Genomic DNA, 25,543 nt, shown 5'->3' with positions numbered 1-25,543 from the left:
ACCAATGCAGTCTAATACAACAGCCCTGCAATAAATCCTATCATGTTTTTATTGAATGGATACATGAACATGGAAACATCATTAGTTTTGCAGCGTTTTGGTCAAAAACCAAAATGTCGGGCAAATTCAAATGTTGCCTCGATAATGGTGCTTGGTGAAAAGTTAAGGTATTACCAAAAGTTATCACAATTCAGTCTGTGACAAATTCAATGGCAATCCATCTAATAGTACAAATTTCACTCAAAACCACAAATGTCAACCTCCTGGTTCTGCAGAAGAGTTAGAGGATCATGTAGGGTTCATCCCCTGGGGACTACAAATGACTGTCCACAACATTTCATCGTAATCCATCTTAGAGTTGTTCTGATATTTCAGTCTGGACTTATGTGGTGGACCAACTAACCCACAGAACAACAGATGCTAGCAGCTAGTGTGGCTAACAATAGTTTGGCAAAGCCTTAATCCTATATTTTATTTTGTATTTATTATACTATATTGATCCCATTAAGGGGGAAATTTGTCCCCCTTTGCATTTGAACCATCCCTGTATATAGGGAGCAGTGGGCTGCCCATGACAGCCGCCCGGGGAGCCGTTAGGGGTTCAGTGTCTTGCTCGGGAAAACTTCGACACAGGACACGTCTTAACCCAGTGAGCCACGGTCGTCCCCAAGGAGGAGTTGAGGAGGATGGGGACTTTTCGGTTTATCTACTTTAAGCTTTGGTTCCACAAAGTTGTCGTTTCACTTCGAAGAAGAAAATGTGCTCTTTCAGCAGGAAAACTCTCACCCAGTCCCAGTTGGTTTTCAAGTGTTTCCCAGTGAGCCATGGTGAGAGCACCAAACACACTTGACAGCTGTGCTTCCTTCTTGACAGCCTGCTTCCACGGCTTAATTTCATTGGCATAGAATGATTCAAGCTTCTGAAGGTTGATGCAGCAGATGTGTACAGGACCGGTGAATTAACAACCTCATATCCCTGCGGATGTTTCTAAGGGAGGCTGATGTCTTGAGGAGTAGAGGAAAAAGGGATATTCTTTTGGGAGGCTGAGAAAAAAAAAAAAAAAAAAAAGCATTCCTTTGTTGTTATCTCATCTCGCTTTACTATAGAAGAAGCTGTATGAAAATTGAAAAGAAGGGCTTTTCTTATACAGGCTGTGGGTGCTACATAATACAATTAAGCTGTCTCTCTGTGATGTTTGTCTTTGTGGCTTTAACACAATTCAAATATAAGAAACACAATGCTATTATATTATGCAATATGTCGTTTCATAAAGCATATACTGTATTCCATAGTGATTGTTTGAGATCTAGTGGTCACTGGCACAGCGAGCTTCCTGTTCCTCCCACCATCATTAAGCTGATCACATTTACTGACACTTGTCTTTGATGCCACTGACCCACCTTTGGGTTCTTCTATGTTGAGGCATTCCAAACTGAGCTGCCAAATCACTGCACAGTGAATCAGCTCAGGAGGTTTCACAGTGATCAGATCATGCCTCCCTTGCTCTTGTCCATGGGAGAGCATTGAGGAGAGCTTGAGGAAGAGAAACCCCTCCTTCCTGGGGGAGACTGTCTGATGAGTGTTAGGGCAGGGCCGGGCCGGGCTTCTGATGGGTGGAGCGCAGCCTGCTGATAAAGGCTGAGCCACAGGAGTGTATGGAAGGTTCTGGGAACTATTCACCTAGGAGCTGCTGCAGAGCCGTTTCACTGGGATCTTAAGAAAACGACAGGCAGGCAGAGCCCCTTTGAATGCGCCGCCCCAGCACAGGGAGGGCTACTTGAATGGCTCAGGAGGAGCTGAATGCTGGGTGAATGTGAAATGAGGCGATGGCAGTGGAAGGCAACGGAGACGCTTCCATATGCATGACTAGAGGCCCCTTTTCACCACTTTTCCTTTCTACTCTCTCGTCGGGCGTTTAAGGCAGTGATAAAGGCTTCTCAGCTCATCTACCTTTTCCTCTGCTTCTGCCACAATAAGCCAACCGCCCAATTGACTTGGGCTTCAGCTCACACCTCTGCCTATATCCCTCCCCTGTAATCAACCTGGCTTCTCATCTCTGCACAAAGGCCTTTCAGGACTCAAAGCTCGGAGGTCTCCCTGGAGACAGAGGAGGGGAGAGGAGAGGAGAAGGAAAGTGAGGAATGTAATGTTTGGCTCTATCATAAATTCAGATTGAAACAAGCCAAAGGATTTCAGCTATTCCCCCCTTGAACAGTTACAATTACACACCCTCCTCTATGTTTGCTTGGGTCAGCATGCATGTGAGTCTCTGGCACATTTAGGAGAGGGCTTTTATGTGTCACTGATTCCTCTTGTCCATGTGTTGAATAACAAGAGCTCTGAATCCTTTTCATGCCTGAAAAAGGATGGAGCCACACTCCTTTTACACCAAGGTTGTGTCAGTTTCAAAAAAGAAAAGTGTAATAAGTCTGGCACTATACAAGTAACCTGTCAGTTAGAAGCCTCACATGGTTGAGGAAATCCATTTGTAGTAAGAGAAGATATTCACAGGGTAGCACCCATTTGGATAAAGCAGACCAAAGTGTATATATGACGAATAAATATCCGTAATAAATAACACTTTTTAAATTTAGAACGAAACTGCGAGCTCTCCACCATGAGAGGTGTCAAAGTATGTGTGGTAATTGTATCAGCCCTTAGAACAAAACGGCCTGCTCGAGCTTCACTGACAGTCTCAGGGCAAAAAGGAAAATGAGAGGAGAGAGTTCACCGAGACCTGTGATGCTAGCAGACAAGATGGATTGTAGTCACAGATCTACACTCTGAAGGTGGGGGCGGGTCAGAGGTAATGGTCACAGAGTTTATCATCTCTAGCGGCTTTAGCGGCTCAAGCAGAGCCCATTTCCTCCAATTTTCCCTGCCTTTAATAAGTAATTTACCCTCCAAATGAAATCACTGCGTTCTCTTGCACACATAGATGCTAATTTTCAATGGAGATACATATTTCTTGCTCTGAACCGCGATATAGACAATATAGCCTCCTCATTTTGCTAACAGGCAAGTGATGAGCCGTGTGAGGAATGCAATGCCTCAGTTCTGACTTCAAATTGCCAAACTAATCTACACACACACACACACACACACACACACACACTGTGTCATTATGATTGGGTGCTTTTAGGAATGAAATGGGTCATTGTCTTTACACATTGATGCAGAAAGCGTCAATAAGTTAGATTTAATACAATTGCAAGCATCCAAACAAGTAAGAAATGGATATTTTATAGATTATTAAAAGTTGTCAGTTGAAGGCGGTGTGTAAATGTGCAGTATAGCTGATATTCTGGAAGCTAATTGAGTCTCAAACGACCATATTCCATTCTCTTTTTATGTCCATCATCCACAGACAAAATCATTTGAATCAGGAGAGACAAGTCAGATGAAGAAAAGATAATTGTTTATTATGAACAGATGATATGTGATGATAAAATCTTGACAGAATCTTTGGCGCTTGGACTTTACAGGGAGATTTGTAATGGAGGGGCGTCTGCCCTGAGCAGCAGCAAGATACCCCCCCACCCACCCCCCTGGTGGTGGTGGTGGATGATGAGGCTGATACAATGATGAAGTTGATGAAGCTGATGGATCTGCGAAGATTGGGCAGAGATGGGGAGGTGGAGGGGTGCGTAACAGCAGCATGAACGTACTGAAGGTAGAGAGACAATCATATTTAAAATCAGCCAGCAGCACGATGATAGGCTGACGATGTAATTGTTTCGTTGCGCTGTTGGATAGATGAGACCAGTTCATCAGAACAGCTGATATCATGATTGACAGCCCCGAACAACGACAGCAAGGAAATTATGAGTGAGCATGCGTGAGGAGTGATTGGCAGATGTATGAGAAATAAACTACTGGCTTTCGGCATGCAAGAGTATAGTCTTCCTGAGTGAACTTACGCTAGAGCTTCATATGCAACTATTCTGTGCAGCCTTCCATTATGCAAAGATCTCCAAGAGGAGAAGAATGGTGCATAGGTGAGGATTTGCACAAGCTTCCATCCAACGAGGACCACTTATAATTCTTTATGTACAAGTACAAAAAGAGCTATTAGAGGAGAACCGGCACCTGAAGTAGTAGAGGTTCAACGATGAGTGTAGCGTGATAAAAGGTACGCTGCTTTTACAAAGTTATATTTGATAAGTGGCTACCATTTCTGCAAGGACAACTGCTGCCAGATTTAGGGCTGCTATAGTTATATTGCACACTGACAATATTTACTTAATGAGGTAGCATCTTGCCCACTAACAACTTTGGTTTCATTATGAAAGTAAGGAACTTTCCAAACACTTGTGTATTTCACTGTAGGAACAGCGAACAAACACTTTCCCAAAAGGGAACGCGTCACAAAAGTCCATACAAAAAAAAAAAGCATCTCTTGTGCTATGACAATGAAAATACTAGACAAATAGAATGAAAGAAAAATAAAACTTGTGCATACGGAGGAGTACTTTGTACTTTCTTATCTGATCTTATTTTGATCATGTTTTTTTTATTTCATTCATGTAAAGCACAGATAATTGCCCATGTGTACGAAATGACTGCTGTAATTGTTTGATCCCATTTGAAAGCAGCGGGAATCAAGGAGATGGGCTCCGTTTTTTTTTTTATTCCCTTTCCCTGTAATCTACACATCTGGCTGATGCCGTCGATTTGAATGTGCTTAAGCATGTTTGATTTGTTTCCATTCACATACCCTGTAATGTTGGAGCAACGCCGACATGCCACCCATCAACCCTCTCTCCGTTGCTCTTGTAGCTGATCGGGAACCCACAGAGGGGTTCAGGCTCCATCTTCCCCATTATGGTTGCACTCCCCATGGTGCGACTGACTTGCACTTTAATGTGCTAACCTCAGCAACTGTTACTAACGGCGTACGGCTAAACGCGTCCGGGCCGAACTTGTGCTCGTTTAATTTGCTTCCGCATTACCCTTAACATCTTTTTTTTCTTTAGAGATTAAAATTAACGGACTTTGACGGACCAAATACTTCACTTTTGACGGAAAGCCATCTGCAGACATTGCTCTTCCATCCGTGTAGCTTCATTGTGAATGCACTGCATACTCAAACCCCAGTTAGAACATGTGCTGTGTGGAGGTGGAGGGGGGGGGCGCAGCTAAGATATTTCCATCTCATATACTCTATAGCTCAAAGAAAATCATGTAAATCCAAAGCTGTTCCTGGCTAGCATTGTTTGAAACATCTCACCATTGTCTTTGAGACTGTAGGAGTTTGATTATGTATTCCCTCCGTCTGCCAAGCAGGTCATCGCTGTGTTGCTGGTGTGATCCCCCCTTCAAATGATGTGATGCTAGGCACCTCGCAACTAATGTCCTCATTACAGCTCAGACGTGCTGAGAAGAAAAGCTAAGCGCGCTAATATACACGCAGGGTGTGCATGTATTAATGTGTTTGCGTCAGTCTGAGTGAGGGAAGTGATGCGTGCAGACGCTTGTTGGCACAGGACTGTAGTTCTTTTGCGATGCAGATCCCTCCACGCTTGTTTCAGCCTCATAAGATTCCTCTTATTGTGCGTGAGCCTGTGTGTGTGTGTGTGCGTGCGTGCGTGTGTGTCTGAGCTGTGGATCGGCTGGAAATGCATGTTGGGTTGAGAACACCATTAGTTGAGAGTCAGCACTTCTGCAGGATGGAGACAATGGGGGAAATGGTCCCTCTCATGAATAACCTCCCACGGTATATTCTCAAGGCAGAAAGAGAGGAGGACGAGATGATATATGAAACCATTAGGCTCTTAACACCTAAAACACTTAGTTCAGCTGCATGTGTGCCGTTACTGCCATTACGCTATATGCTCCAGGCTTCATGGTAACGGACAGATCGGGGGACAAAGAAAAGGGGGGGAAGACAGAGGAGGCAACATGGAGGGAGAGGAGCGGGATGACCCACCCGTGTGATACAGAGGTTGCGTGATGTCATGCATTACTGATGGGAAGAGGAAAGGCCGGTAATGTGATGCCACAGATAAAAGGAGGAACCTCTCTCGCTCACACTCTCGTTCCCTGATGAATCTCTCCAGCCCTGCTCCAGCGCTAATAAAGGAAGTGAAGTGGTCTCTTTAGCCACAGATTACGATTGGAATTGAGGTAATGTCTTTACATATGGTGTCTGTATAGGATACGGATCACTGACTTCATAGGGTGTACCGCCTCATCTGCTGATAGGATTTTCTCGTAGCACACACGCTTAGATGATATCAAAAGGGATCCAAGTCAGGCTGTCATGCGTCCAGTCATTAGCATTTTGAGATGCAGTTTTACTGTATATTCTATGGGTTTGTTCTTTTTTTTCTGCAGTCTTTAGCCTCCGTTAATTCATTGTACCCAAATGTGCGAGGTGTGGCGCCTCAAAATCAATACCACATTCTTAACTGAGACATTCATTTCTATAATTGCATTTAACGAAAGACACCACCGCTCTCTTAATAATAAACAAGATAAAGCCTACCAGCCGTCTCAACTATGGTTTCATTTGTTATGCTAATCACATTAAGCCATCCCAATTAATTTGACGCTGTTACTTTTAATAAGGCTACATGTAGCACCTTAACCCTCATCCTCATCATTTTTGTGAAGGAGACGCAGCAGACACAGATATCCTCATGGGCACACAGACAATATGCAAATTAGCTGTCACATAATAACAATCTGTTTTCTTTTTGTTCAGATGACGTTCATTACAGAACTAATACAGGTTTTGAGAAGAACACTTTGCAGTGATGTTTGTTTCTTCCAGTAGCTTATTATTTTTTTTTATTATTATTATTTCCTAAACACTCCACGTATTAGTCAGGAAAGCGCTTTACATCGGCATGAAGCTGAGTTGTATTCATTCTACCCGTTGTGAACGCTGGGGTTTGACATCTGACCAGCTTCCAGCCACAAGAGACCGGAGCTTGCCAACAGGAAGAGGGAGCGCAAAAGAGATGTATCTGTTGAAGTTGTGCTGAACCTGAAACTGTTGTGTCAGCACAATACCGGAGTTACTGTTATTATACATAACAACTGAACAACAATACAGCTGGTTAGTCAGTTGATACAGAGAGCATCTGTTATCTTTATATACTTAAACTACATAGTGATCTTACGTATCTATTAGTAGGCCAGGCTTTAGTAGTGTCTATTTGGTATTTAGGTAGGCTGACTATTTAGGTAGGCTGACTAAACAGGACAGGGTCGTTCCAAATTTCCGAATGAAAGCCGCTTTCTCGCCAAATTCGTATTGTGCATATTTTTCGACTGTACTCTGTTAAGCTGGCAAAGGTCCCCTAGGTGAACCGGCTACCAAAAGTGCAGAGTAGGGAGAAGCCGAATGCATAAATATGTGATGTGGGTCGATGGAGGTAGAGAGGAGGAGATGAGGGGATGAGTAATCCTAACCGGCTCGAGTGAAAGATTTTATCTGTATATCTTTAAGTGCCTGAAAATGAATCTAGAGAGTCTTGCACATGCAAGGACACGATTAGATCAAGTTTGAATGTAAGAAATTGTCAGAGAAAATAAACAAACCAAATGCAGAGAAACTTTTCATGGATGTTTGAGGTTGAATGATGACCAGTAATAGAACTACCCTTGTTGGAATTTAACAGCAAAGGTTAAGGTACTTTATACTCAATGCTCAGACACTTGATACCCATAAAGGAACAAATAATTTAATTATTGTCATCCAGGAAAATTGCCCGCCACTAGCAGCAAAGACGAAATAATTGCAACAATCTGTCTTAAGATGAGTGGAAAATTCAGCTATTAAGCGTCCTTTGTAGGGGGGGATGCAGTAAATTGCAGTGACGTTTGTAGAGACTATTAAATCTGTTTTTAACTGTGGCTGCCTTTTCGTAGGAGAAGCGACAGGATGTTGTTTTTGTATCAAGAAGCAGAACAGCATCGATTGTGAACGTCACCCATCTACAGTTTTATGTAAATGAGAGTTACACCCAGAACACCGTCTTCATCTCTGAAAATGAACTCCTTTATCTTTGTACCCACACAGCTGGAAGTTTCAACCACAGACTTCGCTGGAAACCTTGTCGAGGGACCGGCCACGCTAGTGATCACTGTCATCGACCAAAATGACAACCGGCCCATCTTCAAAGAGACGCGCCACACAGGAGAGGTGCTCGAGGGATCCCCTACGGGTAGGTGACATTGTTATACTGAAGGACTCTGGAGAGAGCTGGGCTCTTATTGGATTCAGTTGGAGAGCAATATCACACATATCACACACACCATGACTGCGACGCTTGAGACGTCTCTGATCTTCGGTTGGATGTGGTTGTTGTGACGATGTCTACATCTGTGTGTGTGTGTGTGTGTGTGTGTGTGTGTGTTGTTGTGGTGATGGGAGTCAAATGCACACGCCTTGAAAAAACACATATCACGTGTTAGCAAATACTTTATTTTATGTGACAACATTTTGTCAAGGCTTATAATGCAACAATTACCCCCCCCCCCCGGCCAATCAGCAGGGTGTGCAGCCCTTTTTCATTCCCAGGTCGACCACCGCTGCTTTGTCACTGTGCTTCTGTGTGTGCGTGTGTGTGTGTGGGTGTGTGTGTGTATGTTTTCCCGTGTCAGGTTTGCGAGGAGGTGTTGATGTGTTTATTTGTGCTTTAGAAAGTAATCACCGTGAAATAATCAGGAAATACATTTTTGTTCTTCTGATTCACAGCTTTGTACTCACTAAAGCTGGTCCCTCTCTCTTCATTCACTCTCTAGCTTGCTCTCTCTCTTTCTCTCTCTCTCTCTCTCTCTCTCTCTCTCTCTCTCTCTCGCCCTCTCTCGGCCTCTCACGCTCGCTCGTTGAGTCGGAGAAGAAGGGCTAATTTGACTGAAAATGACTAAATTTGATACCTTTGGAAATGTAAAAGCGCTGCCATGAGGGGGCTGATAGCAACACGGCATGTTTTTCTTTCTTTTGTACTGAGACTTTTCATACGTCTTACAACATTAGAACAAATTGAAGATGCTATGCTGACAGTAGCTGTAAACACCCTCATCACACCTATTACACACGCTTCTTTACCTTTCCCCTCTCTGCTGCGCCAACGCTTTGAAGTGATGTAGCACTGACACTTGATGGTTTGAATTACCATTGTAATGTTTACCATGCGTGAAGCTGCATTTAAGCGTAATCTACAGACATGTACATCTCCCCGTGTGTGTTTCAGATGAAGTTGTACCTGACAATATTCTAATGAGGCAGACAGGATCTTTGAATCTGAAACCAGTAGATATCCGTTTAACAGTGCCAGTTGGCGGGTATGATTGCCAATTGTCATTTCAGCAAAGCACCGTCAGCAAGTGTGTGATGTCACTACTGTTACTGCTTTGTAATACCGATTGTGTTGTTGCTTTACTGGAGGATTCATTTGAATTGCTAAAATGGTTTGGCTACAGATTGTGGATATGCCTATGAAGATGACTTAAAGAGCCCCGCTGGAGCAGGGAGCTAGTCACCAATTTCCAGAGCTGGATATACAATTGGTCTAAACAGTGATGGAAACAACCAGAACTCTACATTTGAAAAGCTTTGACTTGCCAAGACAACTTTTATTCTAAAATTCTTCCGGTCTATGACACAATTTAAAGTAACAGCGAATATGTTCCTTTTCCTTCCCTGCACTGTGTCTCAAACGACTAGAGATTTTATGGCATTTGGAGGAATTGGAAAGCAAAAAAGCCGGGTAAATTCATTTTCACATATTGGGTTTTTTTTATTCTATCTATGTAGCTGTGGTGTGAATGACTGTCATCCACCATACAATGGTTAAATATGACATGAGGCCTGGGTGAAAATTGTGGAGGCGGTCACATCCGTTGTTCACTGCCAGGTTTTCACTGCCAGGTTCAGTTTGGCTCTTATTGCTGAATGCATTCCTCCACTGGACAATAGATCTGGATTTACATTTCTGCACCCACAAGTGTTTGCAAATTGGGGTTCTTAACTGGTGATGCTATGAGTTTGACCTGCTCTGGACATTTAAGACGGACTGTATTGCTTTTAGAAGAAAGAAAGAGATGATTAACACGTCAATATGTGTTATCGAACTGTTGTTTTTGTCACGAGTACGAATATTACGTGGTAAAAAATCAATGTTTGTTTTTTGGAGGGAGGTCGATTTTTCTGAGCTTAGAGGCATCAAACAAATCCCGTTTTGCGAAATGAATATATTCAAAAGATACGCTGTATTGTACAAAACACATAGGGCTCCTTTGTCTGAACTGAGATGGCAAACTACATTAATCCTTTTAACCTTGATAAAGGCAGTGCAGACCAGATCCCTTTGTTCTTACCTTTCACAATAAAAGCCTAGACTTATACACGACGGAACTTTTTACCAGAGGGAATTTAAATTCTCTCGGAGCATTTTGCTAAAAGGAAACTCAATAAAATAGCTTACAATAGCGTAGGCTAAACAACAGTTTACCTCAGATAGACTGCCAGATGCTGCTCTGGGTCAAGATGATCCCAACAGTTGGTCCTCTGCCTGCACAAATCCATTTGAGCCTTTTACTGAAAGAGTGCAGCAACTGTTTCACATTGCTGTCAGTATAAATAGTTTTGAGGCAAAAAATACTTCTCATTTTTGTGTCATTTATTCGTCACAGTAAGGGCCTTTACCTACCACAACCACTTACATCCCACAATGTTTCCAACTGACGCAGTCGCACCACACGGCGATAATGACGAAATTAGCAAAACTCAGTCACTTCAGCCTGCGTGCTCCTGCTGTTCACCTTGAACTGGGTTCCACTGATTCAGTGGAAAAATAGAGCCCTGCAGGTCTACCTGTCAAGAGTCTTAAGGGCAAACATGTTGGACGGCACACAGCTTGTTTGGGGAAATATGTTGAACGTGGATCCGAGTCAGATGGTTGGAGGTAGAAAGCACAGGCAGTAAAACAAGAGGGGGAAATGAAAAGCTATGCACTGCCGATTCTGTGATGCGTCTCACTGTTTGTTCTCACATCATTAGCACAAAAAGCCAACAGACAAAAACCTTAATCACCAACAGAGCTTCGCAGATAAGAGGGATCAGTCAACAGGCTGGCAGAGGAAAGACACACACACACACACACACATACTCACACACAGCTTCCCATAGAGACGTTTTGAGCGGTTGTCAACTTCATGCTGAACTTGTGTTATGAATTGCTAATACAGACATTGCTTACGCGATGGTATACATTAGGTAAGCAACTTACTGGCTATATGCAGACCAAGATAATAAGCTGACAAACTCGCACAATTGAATCTTGTTAGAATAATGCAGTCAAACTAAAAGTGCATTTCATTTGTTTTGGTCCTGAACTAACAGGGATTAAATGGTGGAATCCAATTGTCACGAAAAAAAACCCCCAAAACACACACAAGTGATTTATTGGACTCTTCTGAATCCTGACCTAGACAGTGTGTTACGGCTTTTACTATAATTGTCTACATTTCAGCTTGCCTGCACACTCGCCGGCAGACTGCACATGCAACCTCAACACGCTTCCATAGAAAATGAGCCCGCTGGGAGCGAATTAGAAAAATGTAATTCCCAGCAGGAAAATCTCTTATTGATATGAGGGCCAGACCTCACAAAACACCTGAATCATCATAGTCAGCTTTTAGCCCGAACTCTGTTTAGCAGACAAGTTAACTCTGAGTTCTGCAAGCTCAGCGCCAACACATAAAAAAAAAAAAAAAACTCATTTTACATTCCTGGGTTATCTGATATCATCCGCCAGAGACCTTCTTGCTTGACGCGATAGAATTGAATTTGGTTTTATTTCTAATTATTTGATGCTGTGCTCTTTATTTTTTAATACATCTCAAATATGCTCCGTAAAAGCTTTTATAACCCTGTGCTTCTTTCCTGAGTGGATCATGCCCGGCTTGAATAAACCAAGGCGAGCAAAACAAAGTGAACTGAAGTTTGGATGTGTTTTCAGTATGGTGTGATGTGACAGCTTCTTGGTACTTTAGTTGTCATGGATGCCAGATCTGATTGAGCTCAGAGATAAGATGAAGCGTGCAGCTCTAAAGATGCCTTTCTTGCATATGCCTGCACATCTCCGCACTGAATCGCCAACATGTCAGCTCAGCTTCAATGATCTGTCTGTCTATCTCTCTGTCAATCATTCAAATGATATTTAACAACCTGTCAGCTCCCCATAGGTTTCCTGGTCGGTAGTAGTAGATTTTTGAAAGGATTGTTTTTGAATGAGGAAGAAAGACAGTCAGACATCCCTCCCCGCCATCCTCGTTGTCAACAATGTTCACGGTTGTTGTAGTCATTCAATGACATCAGTACAACTTCCTTAGCGAGTGGTGACAAGAGTTCATCTTCTAGTTGATAAGGAGAAGTTGCCTATTTACACTTTGAGTAGTTACAGAACATTATCATTCATTTGGAGTCATGTTTCTATCCACCCGACGAGTAAAAGTCCACTATTCAGTCTCTTTAGCTCTGTATTCCCGTCTTACTTTCCACCAACTCCTGAGGAAAGGTTTTGTGTCTCTGTAGCAGCTATATGCTCCACTAATGTTTACCAGCTAGTCACTGACTGTCTGTCTGCTGGTTGGTGCTGAGCAGGTCGTGTACAGAACGGTTTTTGGAACTTTTTCACTGAGAACAGCTGCCGGCTTTGCAAAACGTATTTTTCTTTTACAAGTCCCTGTGTGGAATTGTTTTTTTCTTTCGTATGTCTAATGTTGCTGTAGTTAAAGTTCAACTTTCTTTATTACCACATGGATGGGCCAGAGGAATTAGTCTGTGAATACCCTCATCTCAAAGGTCTAAGAGGACAACTTGCATTGCGAGAGCAGCTAAACTAATTGTTCATCTTTGATCTTTTGACATGCCTTTCACCACAACAAGATGAATCATTAGATATTCGTATTTCTGTGTTTCTAAAGTTTAAGCTTTTAATTTGAGCATTTATTGAACAAATTCAAGAGTATTTGACTTTGTCTCACTGACTGTGTTTTTTACTGATACATTTATTTCTTATTTTTTATTGTTAAATAAACAATTTGTCTATGTATGTGGGCGTACATGTGTGATTTGCAGCTGCGTGGTGTGTGTGTGTGTGTGTGTGTGTGTGTGTGTGTGTGTGTGTGTGTGTGTTACATAGTAGGAGTTGGGCAGCAGGGGAAGCTCTAGGGGGGGATGCCACAGTGCTCTGACATTTCTGTGCAAACTGATAACAAAGGCAGCCAAAGCCTGAGTCTCCTGGCATGCCCTCTCCATCTTCTGTTTCCTCCACTCTTTGTTTTCTTTTTTTTCTTTCTCTCCATTGCTTGTCATCTCTCTCACTCTCTTTACCCTTCATGCCCTGCATTCCCTTTGGCTTTGTGTACACACCATCCTACACCCCCATATTTGCTGTTTCGCTACTCTCTCCATCTTTGCCCGGTCTACCAACTTCATATAACTGTTGACTTGACTTGACTGACTTGCTTTTGCCGCACTGGGGTTGTCTGATTTTGACCTGTCGTAATGTCTTCACTCCAAGTTCGGGTTATACTTGCGATGACATCAGTGGTTTTATCTGAAGGATCAGGTCGGGGAACCATGCGATCGCTCACATGTATGCATATTTGTGGGCATCCATTAATGATTGTGCATCTCTTTGTCTGTCCACAGCTAATCTCACTTTTTACTGCAGTACACTGTATAGTACAGTTATGGCTGCATGCCCATGGACCTCTGGTGGTTCCGTTGACTCATACTCATTTCTCACAACACGTTTTATTGCCGGTCTTATACTGCCATTGACTCCCTACTTACTTCAACTCAGCCCCAGCTGGTAGGGGCCGCTGGTCATAACACAGCTGAGTGTTTTGCTAACAAACGTATTGTACTTTTGCTTAACTAGCCTCTTTTTAGCAAGAATCACAGCCAGGGTGGGCCCACTAATGACTGAAAGACCCTAGAAAAAGGCGATGACCTCCCCACAGTCCTATGGTGAGGAACAGTCACAGCCTCCAGGTGCACCCATCTCAATGTTTGCTCTCTGCTGAGGCAGAGCAGGAACGTGAACTGTTATACAAAACATATTTAACAGTCATCCACAGATACTGAGCTATATAGCTACTAAACCTGTTTTAAGACAAATTGAATTATTCTGTTGCAGCTGCTGACCTGAGACGTTTAAAAAAAGAATCACAAGAGAACGATTTTTGTCATAGATATTGACTTTTCTTTCTTGCTAATTCTCTCTCTGACTCAATTTGTGAATGGTTCTTTTGCCGTCGTATGGTTCTTAGCCAGGAAAACAAGCATGTCAATATGCTCCTATGGGCCACAGACAATGCCTGATGTGTTGAAAGAGCCAGGTGAAGGTTGTGGCCAAAAACCCGGTATCCCAGTGAAGCTCTGAAATGCCTTGATGTTGTCAGTGGTTATCCCGGCCATTTCTCAGACATCATCCCCTCCAGGGCTTCACGTCTTAATGTATGATCTGAATATGAAGCTGAACATCCTAAACACCAGGACTGTGTTTCCCAGGACTTTGTTCTTAACTGGACTGTGACCGCCATGTATGCATCATCTGCCCTGCTTGTCCAGATGTCAGTGCTACAAGCGAAGAAAGGCTGGCGGTTGAGTTGTGCCTGATGACACCGCTGGTCTCAGTGCACAGCTTTGGGATTTCATTATACATGAAATCTTTTCTCCCTTTTCTCTCTGCTGCACAAGGTTTTGAAATCCACTTTTCTCAACTTCATATATTGCCACCTGATCAAGAAAAAACTAAACGGATAAACTCAGCTGCTGCCTTGTTCAATGTCTGTTGCATCTTTCTGTGGTTTTCCACCATAGCTGGAAGGGAGGGCTGCCTCAGCAGGGTGGTTGCTGTTTCTGCTGGCATCTGTTGTGTGTCAATACTTTAATATTTCAGTTTTCCGTGAGCCTGTTCTCATTAATTGTCGTAGAAAACTAGAAAACTAGAAAAATGCACTCAGTAGAGAACAGACAAAGAGAAGCACTGAGCCGTTTGTGCTGAGTCTACTTTAGTTAACCACAGTGCTGTGCAGGCTAACAAACCTGGGTTTGAACTCCAGTGCCAGACTTACAGTTAATGTCATATAAGTTTCTTATTTCCATGCTCAATACAATTGTAGTTTGTGCTGGTCATTCCTGCAGGTGTTTCCTTTACAATAAATTAGTACAATTGTAACATTAATATTTGGATTATTGTAAATAATCCAGTGTTATTATAGCTTTTACATGGTAAACAGTAATCTGATGTCCCCTACACTTGAGTTTATGTTGTTTCTTTTACAGTTAAACTTTATAATTGCAACCAAACATATCTTATTAACAGCGTTTATTAAGACTCAATACAACTCCTTGGCAGAGGTCTGTGCTTTACTTTCATTGAAAAACATTTTATGTTGAATTTATGCTCCCTAATTTTTCATACACAGGTATTACATATGAGCTTTTGGAGGGAATGTATACTATTAGTTATACTAAACGCGCAAAAACATTCAAAATCACAGGCGCTGTTATATAACAAGCATTTCAGCATTTCACTTCATGGCAGGTGAAGATGTGTGAACTACTATCTAATTGTAATACTTAATCAAAAGATGAAGTCATTCCTCATGCGTAGGCGTGGCAATGTTACATCCATAGACTGTGTCAATGCATGTTTTACACTTTTTGTCAGAGGGCAGAGACTTTCATTTGTTTTGAAAGTCATTTGGGAGTCACTGTGGCAACATTAACACAACAGTAACATCAGTGAAAGTCATATTGTCAATGAGTCGCTGACAGAAAATCGTTTGATCCAAATTTCAGCGATGGAATGGTATGCCGCTTCAAAATTACTGTCGTGTTTTGGTTAATTTATGTTTATCTTTCCTCTGCCAACTCCATGCAGACTAGTTAAACCCAGCATATAGGTGATATATCTTGTGTAATTGGACATGATGGGGTATAAATGAAGATATTCCTCATAGCCGAGTCTCTGTTTGTGTTCCAGACTAATTTGTGTTTATATCAGAGGTAATTAAGGCCCCAATTCCTGCTGTGAAGGGAGAGAGGGATGGATCTGGTCTGCTGTTCTGCTCTGCTCTCTGCTCTCACACACAAACACACACACACACACATCCAGGCTGGATAAACACATCTCAGGGGTGGGCATAATGAATAAAACCTCTATCACATCACATGCTGTTTTATATCATGATATAGTAAATGTTTCCAACAGGCCTTCTTTACAGCAGATATTTTCACTTGCCATAGAATGAAAAGCAAGTCATTGATAGCATTGAGTAAATGATGGCTCCGCTCCATTGAGATGAGCTAGTTTCAGGGTCTTGGTATTGTGCATGCTGGCTCACTGGCATGGCTCACCGGGACGCTTATTTGGAACAGAGCCAGCATTATTGTTGTTGCTGTTGTTACAACAGGATTCCAACATTTGCCAAAAACTGTCCAGAGGCACAAAAATAAACCTCAGTCATCCTTGACACATAGAATGCGGTTGATTGGAACTGTCACAGACGCTAGTGCTCCTCCCACACTCACGCAGTCATCTTCACAAAAAAACGAAAAAAGCAACAACAAAGAAATGTCCCGATATGCCATCATGAAAACGGGGCCTATGCAACGCATATTGTTTCCTGAACTGCTTATTGGGAACCATTCGTCAAAACCATTCTTCACTTGCCTGAACCTTTACCCTGCATACAGTTACAGCCTCGTCAGTATACTGCACCCATCAAGCTGTCCGGTTGTTCGTCCCCGGTCCCTCTCAAAGCACATGCATACTCTTCTGCTGCTGCGGGTAGGACCGTGCCAGCATGCCATTGAAAACAATAGGTGAACCACATCTAAAGCTGATTGCTAGCGTTGGTAGTACCTTTTTGGCGAATTTGGAAAAGGCCAGTAGAAGAAGTTGAGGCAGAGGGCCGGCGGGGTGCCAACAGTAGTTTGAGGGTGGAGAGAAAGCAAGACACAGATTGATCCAGGAGATAGATAATGACTCAGCTGAGAGATTACACCAAAACTGGCAGGTAATTTGTAGCATGATGGTGGCCGCTTGTCCCATTATTGTCTCTGGCTCTACCTTTTCTTCTTTCTCTCCCCCTTTGTTAGCGGGAGAACAGTCAGTCTCACCCCCCACCAGGTGACCTGCTGTCCAACAATGCCTCATTATCAGCTTGTCAGACTGAGGAAGCCTGGACAATACATGTCCAAGGTATCTGAGGCTGCCTCCCAATTAACTCTGGGATATTGTTGTGTTAGGATAAATTAGTCAGCCCGCTTTCTCTTATGGATGTGTGTGTGTGTACATGATGCCATTTGGTTTAGCAAAGCAATAAGCCCACCAGGTCATCTTTTATTTTCCTTTAATTATTTGCTGACTCATGGTCCAAACTGAACATGATAGGGTGATATACATGTGACATTTGCAACTTAAAGATTGTATGCTGAATGATAAGTGATTGAAAGTGTAAAAATGTGCATTCTAAACATATTTTGCAGTATTACTGTGATCTAAGTGTGTATGGCCAGTGGATACAAATGCAAGCTCCAATCCCGTGAGAAACTCACTCATCTATATGCATCTGGTCTCTTTCCACCAGTAAGGCATCATTGATTTTCCTCAGCCTTCTTAACTGAGCTATCTTCTTTTGAATTACCATAGGGAGCAATATGCATTGCACCACTGAGAGGAAAAAATTGCATTCTAAATGGGCTTTATTTTCAACAGTGATTTGATCTGAATATATGTGAATAGGACTTTATTTGAATACATTTCTGTGGTTTGGAGTAAATTATTTTGCTCCCTTGCGGGCATTATGTGCTTGCCTCCGTCATTCCAAAGCTAAACAGCATCAACATCCATCTCTCTCTCTCTCTGAGCCTTCTGTCACTCTTATTTCCCTCCCTCCCTCTCTCTTCTCCTTGTCCTGCCTGAGAGTTGTGTAGATGAGAATTTATTCCTAATTTCAGAGAGACTTGTCCAAAAGCAGAATGTGAAGCCCCGAAGCTATAGTTGTATGAAGGTGTAAAGGGGATTGGGAATTCAAGGTGTGACAATGGCTCAACTCGTGGCTTCCCTGGTGGCCGTTCCAGTACTTGAGTGCCGCTAATCTATTAAAGAGTTTCTATTCTCCTTCGCCCCTACACAAAGTCCCACATCAACTCTGGCTTGATTATCTGTCCCTCTCTCCGGTTCGGCAGGGACCTGCTCGTCTCACTCACACACACGCACACACACACACACACACACACTCTCAAAACCCTCTGAGTCCAACCAGACAAACCAATCTCTCCCCATCGCCCAGTTTCCTCTCCCCCTCCCTGACGAGAAAAGACAGCCGTTGCCCCGTCCGAAACTCCCATAGCACTCCAGGTTCTCCAATTTATATTATCTCCCCTCTTTGTTTCACAAGACTGATCCCTGCCATCGTAGAACTTCTCTAACGGGAGCCAGCACCTAAAAAATCGTCTCTTTAATAGCCTTTTCTGATAGAAAAAGGTTTCCGAGGAGATTTTTTCTGAGCAGAGAGTGAATTATGAGATGTAAAGTTTGCTGGTTGCAGTGCAGCCGTTTATAGCACTTTACTCAGTGCAAGTGCTGGATAGGCTCACATTCTTTCAAGTCTATAATGTTTGTATGCCATAAACAATGTACATAAACAAGTTTTACTCATTGTAAAGGTGCGTTCACACCAAAAGCGTTTCACGCGTCGCGAATCGCGCCAAACGCGCCAAACGCAACGCCGGCATCGCCGGCGACTATTTGTGTTCATTCGCGTCCGGCGCGTCGCGCCAAAAAGGGGGCGTGGCTTATCGGCCTGAAAGCTGTTCAACTGTCCGCCATCAACCGTAGAAAAATAGCCAATATTTCTGCTCAGTACGTGTTGTGGAAGTCCCAGATATCACGGGGAACTAAACGCCGTCATGTCTGGTTCATAACATAGTCCGGAGGAGCTCCGTGGATTTCATCGAGCTCACTGTGTCTAGCGAGCCACACGTCGGCTGTTTACTACAGCTGTATGAACACACTATAAACTGACTTGGCTGTGATTTAACGGCAATAAACCGACAAAAAGGGACTCCGAAATAACTACGTAATGATGCCGATTTGTACTTGTTTTATCAATGAAGCTCGGATCGATCGGTGCTAGGCTATGCTAACATTACGATAACGTCATATAGACGTAAATACGGCAGCGTCTATTCATTGTTTGTACCATATGGTTTACACACAAACATGTCTACACATAGTTTGGTCCGGTCTCTACTGATATGAGGTATCGTAGAGCTCTGGGTGAACATAGCGGCTACAGCATTTATTTTCTGATTTAGCAACGGCAGGACTTCACTGATGACGGAGAGAGCAACTCAACGCTGATTGGCTATCGCGCTGGAGCGTCACGCGATTTTTTCGCAGAAGTTCAAATATTTCAACTTCAGCGTTTGGGGCGTTTCGGCGTTTCGGCGTTTTGACGCGTCAAACGCGCCGCGCCAAACGCGCCAAACGCGCCAAACGCGACGCCCCAAACGCGCCAAACGCCCCAAACGCGTCTGTACATAGACTTTGTATGTAATCGCGCCGCGTCAAACGCGTGAAACGCTTTTGGTGTGAACACGGCTTAATTGTTCCTACTGTAATGACCTTCAAGATCTCTTTTGGACACAAATTAAAACTATGATTTAATGGACTAAAATCCAAAGTGCTTTTTCAGTTTGAAAATGCACTCTCCGGTTAAGATGAAGCTACAATGGGCTTCATCAATCTGAGTTAAATCAAGTTGGTATAAGTCTTTTCTGTACAGTATTCCCACCTTTTGTTTTTTTTTCCAGTTGGCTGGTCAGTCCAGTTATTTCAGTACTTTGGTTCAGACCACAGATTGTATGAAATATGAAAGTAGTCTCTGTGACTTCACCAATAGGTATCTGAAGAGCCGTTGTGAAGCTCATCACACTCATGACAACACAGCCTAACTCCTGGCTAATACCAAAAAAATGGGCAAAGAAAGAGGATACAGCTAAAGTGTAGCTGATAGCAATTAGAGCAAAGCATTGCTGCGCACTGTTAATTACCTCCTCAGAATTGCGAGGATGACCGCAGACTCGTAGTCTTGTTGTTGCACCTAGACCAGAGATTTAGTCTAACGTCACCAGATATGTTATCAACCCTCACAGTGCAGAGTATATCAATGAGAAAGTGCATCCTCCATAATTTAATTCACCATACCCACAAAACTGAAACTGATCCTAGGTAAGTGCTCCAAACAGTTTCACTAATAGAATATCCAGATGGCCTAAGTCGTAAAAATGGAGTCTCACTCCCGATCATTACCGCATATCTCAATTTGATATCCTCTTATCTTTCTCATCTTTCACCATGTTGTTCATAATTACTGCAAGACTGAAGCCTTAGCAAATGGGAAATATAAGAACAGTGTATTGACATATCTAAGTATAAGTAAATTAGGACTTAAAGTTCTGTCTTTTAATTGAATGTAGAAATGTCAGTATTAGTATTCCAATTAAGCTTATAATTACATATATTAATCACCCTGACTGAACCAAAGCAATGATATGTTGGTGTTTAAACTAAAGTAGGAGTGTTTTACCAACTTCCTCACAAAGAGCTTCATCCTTTTTCTTTTTTCTCAACAGTATGGCATTTCAATTATTTCATCAAAACACTGCTCTGGGCACTGCATACTAATGGCATTGAAGAGACAGTATCTTGTCAGTCTGTGGCTCTCCCACTTAATACTAGTGCCGCCCGCTGTGTGTGTGAGCTGTACTGTACGCGGTCACCGAGTGTCTCCTCTTAACTCCTCTTGACTCCTCCAGCTTCGTCTCTCATCTTCTGCAAAAGGCCCGTCTCGTTTTTAGATGGTGGCATTGTAGTCCAACGCTCGGTTTCTTGGCTTTCGCACCGAGAAGCAACAGATCAGCTGAAGGCTAAACACTCTTTGATAGAGTATTGATCTGAGATTGTCAGACAAGCAGAGATGACAAAGTTCACACATGAGAACAAGGCGGCGGCCTGCTGAGCATTTTTCTGCTGTAATCAACTCTGTAGGGCAAAAAGATGTATCCATCAGTCAGGAATTACCTGTCATCGCTGCGGTGTGCTTTGATCATGTGGTCACCAATCTTGTCAAAACACATGCCGAACCGTAATGGAATTGTCAAATCTTCAGTATCATAGCACATGGCGTACATCACCTTTAGGCAGAGGGATTCGTGTTTCATATGACATTTTATCACTGAGTAATGAAAACCTGGCCAGAAATCAATAGGAATGGGACAATGTGAAAGACAAGTGTTCCTCACACAGTAACTGCTGCAGAGGGATGACTGTATTGATGAGAGGTTTGAGATGGGAGTAGCCATGCGAAGTGATGGCGAGATGGATTTGGGTGCGTTTCTTCTCTTCATTTATTTCTATTTTCTCTCTGACAGCTTGAAAAATGGTTTGGAGATGAAAATAAAACATATAGCGCTTGATAAAAATAGAATGCTGTCAGAGTCATATTTCCCTGAAGCTTTATAAAAAATTCCTTTTTCTGCATTCATTTATCAAGAAATGCACTGGTTTGTTTAGTCCCATGAGGAAAGACTGTGCAGTATTTATGTTCTAGACACACAACAGAGGACCGTCTAATTGCCTCCATGAATGCTTTTATGGTTTTGAACAGTGAAGTAATTTCGGCATCTAAATCGATTCCCGGAAGATTTGGACAGTAATTGGTTGAAACGGCAACTCCAGTGAACCCAGCATATTTTATTTATTATTATTGACAGGTAAAGATCATAGATACTGTTTTTCTTGCTTTTCTGTAGTATTTCTTATCTGACAGTGGTTGTAATAAAACAAATAACCCATTTCATATCATCCTGGATCCAGACATTTTAATTCAGAATGTGTACTACCCATGTGCTCTCACAACAAAGTTGTCCTTATAAAAAACAATACATCCGCATTTTGATAAGCAATATAGGAAAATAAGGATGATAAATTACTGGTGCTGGGAACAACTGTATATTTGATATAAAGTGATATTTAATAATACACTTGCATTTGATGCAGAAAATAATAGACTGTGCAATCTGACTGCAAAAACATTTAAACCATATTTCCCCAAATGTAAAATATGCTTGTTTTGGTTGCTTTTGGAACAGTTGCTGTGAGCAAAATGTATATTAACATCCATGGGAAAAACCTCTTGCCTGCACAATAGTTTTTCTCCACCCTTCTGGCATCGTGACTGTCAACACAGCAATGTCGATCTGTCAGTCTGTCTGTGTTGAGCGGTCGGTCCAGCACTTTGGTCCCAGTTGACATATCTCAACAACTGCTGGATGAATCGCCATGAAATGTTGTCACATTCATGGTCCCATGAGGATGAATCCTCCTGACTTTGGAGACCCCCTCTCACTTTTCAAGCGTTAGCATGATAGCACGCTAAGCTAAGACGGCCAACTCTGTAAGACTTATACATGCATTGCATCAGCATGTTAGCATTGTCATTGTGCGCATGTTAGCATGCTGGCATTAGCATTTAACCCAAAGCACTGCTGTGCCTTAGTATATTCTTAGTCTTGTTGTCTTGTAGTAGCTGTTTAAATGCATTTGATACTCAGTGACAAAGTATTTCACCAATGAGGTCTAACTGGACTGACTTGTCTGTTTTTGTGTATTCTTCAGGTGACTTCATTTTTTCTGTCCATTTGTCTATGGTTTATTTCAATGTTAGTAATTAGTCACATTTACTGTACTGTAATGTACAATTTAATGTATTGTGCGCAGCTTGTCTTTCTGTTAAAAGCTCTATAATAGTGTACATATCTACCTTCTTCATTTTTAGATAATCTGTGTAATTTGACAGCTGCCCTTGGTCATCTTCCTCTGTACTGTTTGCGTTATTTTAAACGTTTTGGGGACATTTTGCCATGTGGTGCCTCCAATACGTCATACATTTAAATATTATATTACATATGAAAATGCTCTTGAAAAACTACAATGGATCTACTTGTAAAATAGTAACTGGAACAATGAACATGTTATAATAATGATTATGACAGAGGTCGGCTCTCTAACTGCCGACCTCTTTTGCCTTCTTCCTTAGTAAGCACATCATAATTGTGTCCTAAAGGATGTGTCCTCCTGCTGAACTCTGTAATCTTTACTTTTCCACTCAAGGCCTTGTAACTGAAACTGAATAGTGCAGAGAAAGAAAAGGAAAGTCAGCAACTTGAGACTTGACATAGTGCACAAGTATTTATAATGCTGACACAGAAATGACTTCGAGAGACCTCTAGCAAAATTTGCTAGAGGAAAGTTGAAGGAAGCACACACACACACACACACACACACAGGTATCTACAGTCTGCAAACACACCTACAGAAAGTAGACAAAGGGACGACACACTTGATGAAGGCTTAGAGCTGTGAATTGATTAAATAACTATTTTAAAATCTGTTACTCAGTAGGGTCACATTAGGTTGAATGTCAATTAGCGGTATGCGTCACCTACCTTTAAACTCGAATGTAATGCAGTTTGGCAGTCTTTTTAGTTTTGTATTACATTTCTTTCAGAGAAATTAACGCATTAACAGCTGTCTTTCACACACAAGCACACATTCATTTTGCCAGCTTCCCTGTTGCTTAGCTATAGCTCCAAAGGTCTTCTATTATTTTGACTTCACTCTTTTTGTTTGAGCATATTTGCACATGTATGCCCATGATCTTAGTCAACTGTGAATGTGGCAGATGGCTATTTGAAGCAGAGTAGTCATTTTTTGACATTCCCACAACGTTTGATGAATTGATCTACTGCGTGCCAGTCTTTGCAGTCTTTGCCGTCTTAGTGACTAAGTGCTGTGCAGTGATACAGTTTACAAACTGCATGAAAGAGATTGTTGATATCCGTATGCAGGAATGAACATGTAGGCTTCTTTCTGACCTGTGATGTCAAGAGGCCTCTACAATCTCCCTGTCCCACTGATCCCAGTGGAAACTGGCCTTTTCAGAGAAGTAGATTACACTGAATTACCTCATTCACTTTCACCTAAAGCCAGAGGAACAGTGTAATGAAATTACGGCAATGATGGCATTTCAGATTAGGTCTATTCTGTCATGTGGTATTGCATTCTGGCCAGAGGTATGAATTATCCACCGTCTACAATCCGAATATGTCCACCCATTGCCAATATATTCGTATATTTATTTTATTTTCGTTGACATGGATGTGAACAATCGAAAGCGTCTGACGGCTCATGGGTTGAGGTGGCTGTGCTGTCTTTTTGATGGACCCAGAGATTCAGTCCGCCATGGCTGATATATTTTTGAGTGACATTTTATCTCGGCAATCTCGTTGATCTTAATGAGATTTCTGTCCTTCGTTGGCGTGCGTGTGCATCAGTGTAATGCGCGCGTCAGTGGCGGCTGCGATTAAATGGAGCCCCTATCAAACAATTTGTTTCTGCCAGTGAAGGCTTACAGCCCAGAGGAGGCGGGCCCTCTGCTGACCTTGGGCTGCTGACTGGACTAAGGATGTTTATGTCACAAGATTGTCTCACTAATACCTCCTCCAGGTCGATTATTCAAGACAGGAAGCTGAAACAACAAGTTCAAGCACTTTCATGTGGGTACTTGCCGATATGAGTGCTTAATAATACCATGACAGTTCTTTCAGTGACTTTGAAAACACATTTTATTTTCCCTCTGATTAAATTAACAACATGATACTGTAGCTGGCATTTCGAAATTCTACTTTATGTATTCCTGATACAAACAGAGCATAGTTTGTGGGAGGGATGTTAATAATTAACTGTTTAACTGTGCATCAGTTAAACAATGAAGGACTTAAATTGTTTGTGCATCAGGTTATTGTTGCAGCTCGGCGGCTTATTTGGCTCAACTGTTGAGCGGTTAATGTCACGTTGGTATCGGGTGAGGTTGTATCGGACTAGTCTTACGAGCACATGAGCACAGTATCGAACCCGATACACAATAGTAGCATCGGGATCAGTGCATCCCTAACCACGGTTGCGTGAATATACTTGATAGACTTTTATTTGGAAACCTTAAGAAAACAACTGAAATCCATTACTAGGGTTAAATTCTAAATTGTATAACTTGACTTATCCTTTTTCCACATTGCATGCTGGGAAGCAAATGAAAAACAGTTCTTGAATAGTCATGAGTTCCAGTCTGGTTGAGTGTTTTACATGCCTGTAGTTGTAATGTGATTACTGCCCTGCTGGTGTTTAGTAGACACACTGTGAATGCACTCGCAGAACCACAACATCAATGCCTAGTTTATATCTCAAACACAGCTAGAGACCAAGGGAATGTGAGCCTGTCCTGGCCACTCTGCACTTTGGTCTTGCCTTTGGTTGCATCAGAAGTGAAATCAAAAAAAGGGCAGTGCGGGATCTTCACATTTCACATAACAGGTTATTGTGTTTTTGGAGTTAGCTGGCTTTGATGGAACATTCACTTTTCTACAGCAGGTGTCCTGAGA

At 42.3% G+C, this 25,543-nt stretch overlaps 1 protein-coding gene across 1 annotated transcript in view; it reads left to right on the top strand.

Moving 5' to 3' along the window:
* The window catches only part of cdh13 (cadherin 13, H-cadherin (heart)), a 292,151-nt gene that overhangs the window by 142,385 nt on the left and 124,223 nt on the right, over positions 1-25,543 (top strand). Inside the window, exon 6 of the mRNA XM_079163343.1 lies at positions 8,030-8,174. Within this exon, the coding sequence (XP_079019469.1) occupies positions 8,030-8,174 (145 nt within the window). The remainder of the gene's footprint in view (positions 1-8,029; positions 8,175-25,543) is intronic.

Source organism: Pholis gunnellus (genome assembly GCF_910591455.1).
Source record: "Pholis gunnellus genome assembly, chromosome: 7".
Lineage (NCBI taxonomy): Eukaryota > Metazoa > Chordata > Actinopteri > Perciformes > Pholidae > Pholis > Pholis gunnellus.
Note: the sequence above shows the minus strand (reverse complement) of the source record. Positions and strands in the feature narration are given on the sequence as shown.